This window comes from Tursiops truncatus, chromosome 16 (genome assembly GCF_011762595.2).
Source record: "Tursiops truncatus isolate mTurTru1 chromosome 16, mTurTru1.mat.Y, whole genome shotgun sequence".
Taxonomy (NCBI): domain Eukaryota; kingdom Metazoa; phylum Chordata; class Mammalia; order Artiodactyla; family Delphinidae; genus Tursiops; species Tursiops truncatus.
The window spans coordinates 27,523,030-27,531,350 of NC_047049.1; the positions used below are offsets into that span (position 1 = coordinate 27,523,030).

At 48.2% G+C, this 8,321-nt stretch overlaps 1 protein-coding gene across 1 annotated transcript; it reads right to left on the reverse strand.

The window, feature by feature from the left end:
* Nucleotides 1–215: 215 nt before the first annotated feature.
* Nucleotides 216–7,216, reverse strand: WNT8B (Wnt family member 8B). Its single transcript, XM_073793743.1, has 5 exons — nt 7,104–7,216; nt 5,438–5,598; nt 4,490–4,615; nt 3,590–3,732; nt 216–3,379 (listed from the first exon to the last, which is right to left on the reverse strand). The coding sequence occupies exons 1-5, from the start codon at nt 7,214–7,216 to the stop codon at nt 2,834–2,836; spliced, it is 1,089 nt and encodes a 362-aa protein (XP_073649844.1). The 3' UTR covers nt 216–2,833.
* Between the last annotated feature and the right edge of the window lie 1,105 nt (nt 7,217–8,321).

Sequence of the window (8,321 nt, forward strand, 5' to 3'; positions counted from 1 at the left end):
CTTTGCCCTAACCTGCTGCTAAGGCCAGTTGAGGCTGCGATTCTTTTCAAGAAAAGAAAGCCCTGCCTGTGTGTAGGCTCACAGGCTAGGGACAGGAAGGAGACAGTGTTTTGTCCCCTCCACCCAGCGTCCTTGTCACTTCTCAGGACCTCCCTCTGCTTCTGTCCCCTGGCTGAGACAGATGGACTCCTAAAGAGCACACAAGAGGAGGGAAGGGGCCTGGGTTCCAGGACTCACCCCACGGTACCTTACTAGTTGGTGGAACAAGCCACACGTCTTTCTCAGCATCAGTTTAAATCTGTAGAACAGAAGGTTTCACTAGCTGACCTCGAAGGCGTCTTCCCAAGCAACCGGTCTGGTTGTCCACATTTATAAAGGGGAACACAGCACTGGTGATTGGTTGTAAGAGAGAACCTACACTCCATGAATGCAGAAGGTCAGTGTGTTGTTCACCACTGTATTTCCACTCTGGTGTTCATTGAATGAATAAATGAATGAATAGATAACGCAAGAGGGGGGAAAAAAGCAATCCAGATCTAAGGTAGCTCAGTATTGTTTTCTTTATAGATGCAAATGAATGTGGTATCAATCATATCCATTTGGGAATACAAAACAACGTATGAAGGAACTTTCTGGCAGCATGACATGTTTCAAGTACTGACCTGGAGTTATCAAATGTGGAGCACAATAGTCCTACTTGTATGCTGAGAGACCTCCTGGAGAATGTCGCTTTCCTTTACAACATTGTACTTTTATATTTTCTAGCTGCCTTGCCAGATTTTCTTACTGTACACTATCAAGTAATTCTGCCAAGTGAGACAGCCAAGTTAGTACATGCTGCTGCTTCATTAGGGACGAAGGGTGAGTTGGGAGATTCAAGAGGCCCAGATCAAAGCTGAGGGAAGGAGCAAAAGGCCTTTTGCTGATGGCACTGGAAATGAAGCACTAGGAGACCCTGAAGGGAAGCATGTCCCCTGTAAGGAGGGAAGGGGAACCTCTCTCCTCAGTAAGTGTTAGTGGGACCAGAAGATGTGTAGGGATGAGGCCAGGGATTTGAGGTCTGACCTGGCCATTGTGTCAATTTGGAATATGGGAGCCTTTCCACTGTCACTGGTCAGCCTTTAGAGCCTCCACCCATTTTACCCACTTGGAGCCACGCCTCCTCTGTGCTTTCTCCTGCTCTACAAGAGGTGAGATGAAGTTGTCTAGCATTTGACCAGTTCTGCTCCGGAAGGGCTGCAGGGCTACCTGGTGCCTATGACCCAGGACCAGCCTAGGGGAAGGGGGATGACTGGCAAGCTCCTTGGGCTGCAGAGGGTCTGTCAGGGATTAGTTCTTCCCTTCCCAGAGCCCTGTTTCACCAAGTCCCTCTTATACTACTGCTTTCTGAGAAGAGAACCAGAAGACTCAAGCACAACCAGCAGCAAGGTCTTAGCTACTGAGGGAATGTATTAGTGGAAGATTTATGGGGCTGATTTACTAATCCTTGGCAGATTAACCTCTGTCAGGTCAGGATAACTACTTAGGCCATCAGGGAAGTGAGGCTCACAGGAGGATAGTATCCTGGCAAGGTGGGAGGGAGGAGAGGACCTAGAGGTTATATCTTATACACGCTCTTCCCCATATCCCCAAGAATAAGTTCAATACCTGAAAAAAAGGCACATGTCACAGTGACTGCAATAAATTAAGGTTCAAGGTGCTGAACTTCCTATTAACAGTTTCATTACAGGAAGTTTATGTATTGAAGGAAAGTATCCAATGCCTGAATCCTGCCTGTTTGAGAACCAGGTTAGTGAAAAGGAAGGGTCCCAGCTTCTCCTTCCTCATGACCTGTCTTCAGAGGTGCAAACCAGGGTCTGAATGGGAAATTAGCTTTATTTATCTCAGTCTTGGCTCAGGGGAATAAGATCCTTTGGGGAAAGAGAAGAGGTAAAGTTGGTTGCTAGAAGGCTATAGGTTAGGAGCAGGGAGGAGGTTACTTTAAAGGGTAGGAAATGACTGGCAGTCTGCCCTTACATCATTCCTAGATGTCGTGGGTATGTGTCTGGAGCACCTTGGGTGATTGTCTAGGAAGGTCATTGCCCCACTGGCAAAGTCCATTAGAGACATGGTATCACAAGGATGAGTGGCACCCTTGGTTTTCAGCAAGTCAACATTCTAGGGTTCCCATTTCCTCCATCTTCAACCCCTGCCTCTAGGAACCAACCTCCAAAGACATGCTTTTTCCTGGGTCAGTTTCCTCAGTATCCCTTCAGGGAAGGAAGGAAGGAAAAGGGGGAGAGAAAGCAGAGATTCCTGGGGAGTCTATGCCAGCAGTTAGGGAATCAGAAGCACAGGAGGGCCTCTGCAGAAGGAAGATGTGGCTATGGCAGAGAGCTGGCAGCAGAAAATTGAGGGGGAGGGGGTGGGGATAGGGGGAGGGGGGAAGACGGGTGAAAGAAAAAAGCCGTGTTTTCCCTGGGCCCTGCCTATCTCGGAAGGGCTCTTCCAGTTCCTAAGCTCTCCACAGGCTAGGCCAGGCATTAGGGCAGCTGGGACCGGGAGGAGGAACGCCTATTCTCTTCCAAGGAAGATCAATAGCTCAGAATCTCAGAACAGAGGTTTCTCAGACCTAAGTGGTGAGCAGACGATGCAGACAGCGCGAGGAGAGAGCAGAGGAATTGTGGAAACAGGTTGGGAAGTGGCAAGCACAGGAGAGATTGCAGCGTCTCTCTCCCTCTCGGGATCCCTGGCCTTGGTAGTGTGGGGTCCCTATTCCCTAGATTCCTCTACTGCTGGGGTCTCTAAAAGAAGCCAAGGACAAATTGGGAAAGGAGAGTGGGGAAGGGGACCCTTAGGGTTTTCTCCCGGGTTTGTGCGCCGCGCCCCCCCGCGGCCGGTCCGCGCGACTGCAGAAGTACTTGGTGACCCGGCGGCGGCACTGCTCGCAGCGGACCGCGCAGCACCAGTGGAACTTGCAGTTGCAGCTGGACACGGTCTCGGCGCGGCGCTCCTCCACCGCTAGCCCACAGTCCCCGCAGAGCCGACGGCAGCTTCGGCGCTCCCAGCGGCCCAGGGCCCGGCCGCGCCGCAGGCACTCTCTGCCTTCGGTGCCCAGCAGTCCTAGCGTTTTGTTCTCCAGGCAGTAGTCTGGGGAGTCCTCCAGGTGCACCAGCTCCCTCGTGGAGATGGAGCGAAAGGTGTCTGCGATGGCGCCGCGGCCCGCCGCGCTGTTGCCAGCACCCTGCAGCAGGTCCACCTTGAGAGCTGCGTGGTACTTCTCTTTCAGGTGCGCGCCCACCTCTCGGAACTCAGGCAGCTGCAGCCAGCAGGTCTGCGTGGTGCAGCTGCCAGACACGCCGTGGCACTTACACGTGCGTTTCATGGTGCCCTTCACCGCCTGGGAAGAGAGCTAGGAGTGAGCGGGCCAGGGATTAAGCGCCTGGGGAGTGTCACCCTCTGGCGGATTGCGAGGATTCTAGCTAGTCTACGTGCCAGCCGCCTCGATGCCGCGTTTTCCCAATCTGATGGATGAATTGAAGAGCCGTCCGCACCTAGGGCTGGTAGTGGATGGAGCCAGCTGCCTGACCCCCGGAGCTGCAGGACTCACCTTGCGGCCAGCCTCGTTGTTGTGCAGGTTCATGGCTGCCCGAGCATCCTGTCCTGTCTCCAGGGCATCGACGAACTGCTTGGATATTGCCTCTCCGAAGCCCACGTTGTCGCTGCAGCCTCCCCACAGCCAGCCTTGGCCCCCTGGAAAAAAGGCAGTGGGAAGAAAGGACGGCCTGGAGCCTCCTGGGCTGCTGGTTCTAAGTGGGTTTGGGGGATCTGAGGTGGGGAAGGGTTCAGGTGGGGCGAGTGCCCTGTCTCCAAATTAGTTTCACCCTAGATTTGTTTTTGCCACCTTTGTGCTCCTACTTCCAGCTTCAGCCAATCCCATGTCCCAGGACGTAAGTAGCTGCCAAGTGAGGCAGGTGCCTGCTCACCCCGTTACTATGCTTCTGGCCTTTGGGCAGAGTATGCAGACCTCCGCCAGCAACTGACGTCTGGAAGGGACATGATGGTGCAAAAAAGGTGAGGAAAGCACAGCATCGAGGGGGAGAGAGAAGGGCAATTGAGATAATACGGAACAGCAGTTGGCAGTTGAGCTGCAGGGCAGAGGGTTGGAAAGGATAGTGGAGGTAAACAGTGGAAAGGAGACAGGGATAAGCAGCATGGAAGGGCATTCCCCCTATGTTTGAGACAGTAATAGGAATGATTCTGAAGGCAGGGTTCTTCCTTTATCATTATTGTGTTTAAATTAAGGAAACCACCCAGTCAGAGAAGGGTCCCTAGCTACGTTTAGCCTGGTTTGTCACTGTAGGGTTTGGGCTCAAACTGGTTCGCCCTGATTTTCCTCAGATTTAGAAGAATACAACTCTTGTTCACCCCACCAAGTACCCACCAAGCTTTTCACTACTTAAGTGAACTTCATTGGGCTGCCCTACCCACCCTCAAGATCACTACTCACCCAGTTGCCCATTGCGGGAGTCATCACAGCCACAGTTGTCAAAATCCCCAAGGCTGCAGTTTCTAGTCAGAGTGTACATAACCCCGGCAGAACTGATAGCATGTACAAATGCTGTCTCCCGATTAGCTGACAGGAACCAAAAATTGAGTGAGTTAGAGGGAGGAGTTACAGCCCAAAGACATACCTTTAATACCATCGTTATACCCGCCTCTCCCTGTTCCGTTCTATTTCCCCACCTTTATAATGTACCTTACTCTCTTCCAGGGTCTGCTCTAGCCCTGGTCTCAGCCCTGCTCTTCTTCCTTCCCATCTTTTCAGGTCACACATTTTATGACTGAGTGGCTAGATTATTTGATATGGGTGAGATTTAGGTGGGAAAGAGCCCAAGAAAGAAATGGGGGAGAATCTGAATGTCAGGTTGTAAAGAACTCATCCCCACTTCCTCCTGGAACATTGAAGTCTGAGAGGCAGGTGCTAGTCCCGGAAAGAACCACTGATTGGCAGCTCTTTCACTTTCTTGCATGGCCGCTTTTTATCTTCTCCGTGGGAATCTGGGCTCCAAGTCAGTTCCCACTTGCCCTGTACCTCTCTGCTAAGCCTGCTGAAGGAAGGGGCTAAGAGGCATGAAGATTTACGACCCCTACCTACCTTATTTATATTTTGAGGAAGCCTTTAGCCAGCCGGGAGACTGAGGGTGGTATAGGATTGGGGGTGAGGCAAGGTCCATTTGTTGAGCAGTGAGGGTATTGGGGAAGAAGGAAAAAAGCTCTATAGGTAGGAAAGAGGAGCTGGAGAAGGAACAGAGAAGATGCTGGAGAGGGAGATGACCTGAGAGCAGAGACCAGCTGAGGAACAAGGGTGTAGAGGAGGCAGGGGGCCATCCCTGGAGAGTGGGGCTCTAACCTGTGGCCAGGGGGTCCAGGGAGCTGTGGCCGAGGCTTTCCTTACCACTGCGAAGGCCGCCATGGCTGGACAGCTGCAGGGCTCTCTCAGGGCAGTTCCAGCGGTCCCAGGCAAACTGGTATTTGCATTCTTCAATACCACTCTGGGCACCAGCTGCCACGCTGCTGGAGTAGATCAAGTAAGCCTGCAGGGACACAGGGGTCAAACTTCAGACTCACAGCAACTGAACTTGGGAGGCATTTGCCCTAAAGTGGCCAAGCACCTCTTTTCCTGTGCACTCCCATCCCTCCAAAATCATGACAGAGTAAGCACTTCAAATATGCTTTTAACATCACAAATAACATCACAAATAAACTTAGGTAGAAACCTAAGCCTCAGAGAGGTGATGTAAAACAGTGTGCCCAAGGTCCCACCACTAGCAAATGTCTGAAGTAGGAATGAAAATCAGTTTCATTAGACTCTAGACCTCACTGCCTCTATTCATTATACTATTCTGTCACTCCAAAATGAGCCTCAATTACATAATTCATGAATTTTCAGCCATTTTCATGCTACTACTAGCTTAGAAGAGAACATTTTGTAAGCTGGAAATGTCCTTAGAGATCATGTAGTACAATGCCAGCACTTGAAAGATGGAAGACAGCCTCCCACCCTGCGCTGAGGAGGATGGGTGACTGTAGCCTGACACTGCGAAAGAAAACTTCTCTGGCTCTGGAAATTCTGGCCATAAATTCAGAGTCAGTATTCCTGAGTTCTTGTCCTGGCTCTGACACTAGTTTGCTGTGCGGTTTGGGGTGTGTCCGTAACCATTTCTGTGCTACAGTTTTTCTGCCTATAATATATACAGCATAATAAAAGATATAATAAAAGATATTGATATGTGTAGTCTTCAGTCAAGAAGCTGAGTGAAATCCAAATAAATCGAAGGAATTTTTTTTCTTACCTTTGGACCAGTCATCAGGAAATTGTTCACTGACCTGGAAGAGAGAAAAACCACAGAACATAATAGAGATACACCAATTCATTGCTGCTGCCAAGAGTTGTGAGAATTACTTCAGCAAATATGCAGGCACACCTCAGAGATATTACTGGTTTGGTTTCAGACCACTGCAGTAAAGGGAATATCACAATGAAGCCAGTCACGTGAATGTTTTGGTTTCCCAGTGCATATAAAAGTTATGTTTACACTATACTGTAGTCTGTTAAGTATGCAATAGCATCATGTCTAAAAAAATAAAATGTAAGTGCCTTAATTAAAAAATACTTTATTATTAAAAGTGTTAATCGTCACCTGAGCCTTCAGCGAGTCGTAATCTCTTTGCTGACAGAGGGTTTTGCATCGATGTTATGCTGCTGACTGACCAGGGAGGTGGTTGCTGAAGGTTGGGGTGGCTGTGGCGATTTCTTAAACTAAGAGTAAATTTTGCTGAATTGATTGGCTCTTCCTTTCATGAATGATTCCTCTGTAGTAGGCAGTGCTGTTTGATAGCATTTTGCCCACAGTAGAACTTCCTTCAAAACTGGAGCCGATCCTCTCAAACAGTGCCACTGCTTTATCAACTAATTTATGTAATAGTCTAAGTCCTTTGTTGTCATATCAACAATACTTACAGCCTCTTTACTATGGGTAGATTTCATCTCAAGAAACCACTTTCTTTGCTCATCCATAAGAAGCAACTTCTCATCCATTCAAGTTTTATCATGAGATTGCAGCAATTCAGTCACATCTTCAGCCTCCACTTCTAATGCTAGTTCTCTTGCTCTTTCCACCACATCTGCAGTTACTTCCTCTGCTGAAGTCTTGAACTCTACAAAGTCAGCCATGAAGATTGGAATCAAGTTCTTCCAAACCACTGTTAATGTTGATCTTTTGACCTCTTCCCATGAATCATGAATGTTCTTAATAATCTAGAATGGTGAGTCCTTTTCGGAAGGTTCTCAATTAACTTTGCACAGATCCATCAGAGGAATCTATCTATGGCAACTATAGCCTTATAAGATGTATTTCTTAAATAATAAGACTTGAAAGTGAAAATTACTCCTTGATTTATGGGCTGCAGAATGGATGTTGTGTTAGCAGACATGAAAACAACATTAATCTCACTGAACATCTCCATCAGAGCTCTCAGGTAACCAGGTGCATTGTCAATGAGCAGTCATATTTTGAAAGGAATCTTTTTTTTTCCCTGAGCAGTAGGTCTCAACAGTGGGCTTAAAATATTCAGTAAACCACGTTGTAAACAGATGTGCTGTCATACGGGCTTTGTTATTCCATTTATAGAGCACAGGCAGAGGAGATTTAGCATAATTCTTAAGGGCCCTAGGATTTTCAAAATGGTAAATGAACATTTGCTCCAATCTAAAGTCACTAGCTGACTTAGTCCCTAAAAGAGAGTCAGCCTGTCCTTTGAAGCTTTGAAGCCAGGCATTGACTTCTCCTCTCTAGGTATGAAAGTCTAAGATGGCATCTTCTTCCAGTAGAAGGCTGTTTCATCTACATTGAAAATCTGTTGTTTAGTTTTGCCTCCTTCATTAATTATCTTGGCTAGATCTGGAATCTGGATAACTTGCTGCAGCTTTTATATCAGCATTTGCTGTTTCCCCTTGCATTTTTATGTTATGGAGATGGCTTCTTTCCTTAAGCCTCATGAACCAACCTCTGCTAGCTTCAAACTTTTCTGCAGCTTTCTCACCTCTCTCAGGCTTCATAGAATTACAGAGAGTTAGGGCCTTGCTCTGGGTTAGGCTTTGGCTTAAGGGAACGTTGTGGTTGGTTTGATTTTCTATCCAGACCACTAAAACTTTCTCCGTATCAGCAATAAGACTGTTTCACTTATCATTCTTGTGTTCGCTGGAGTAGCACTTTAAATTTCCTTCAAGAACTTTTCCTTTGCATTCACAATGCAGCTAACTGTTTGGGGAAGAGGGC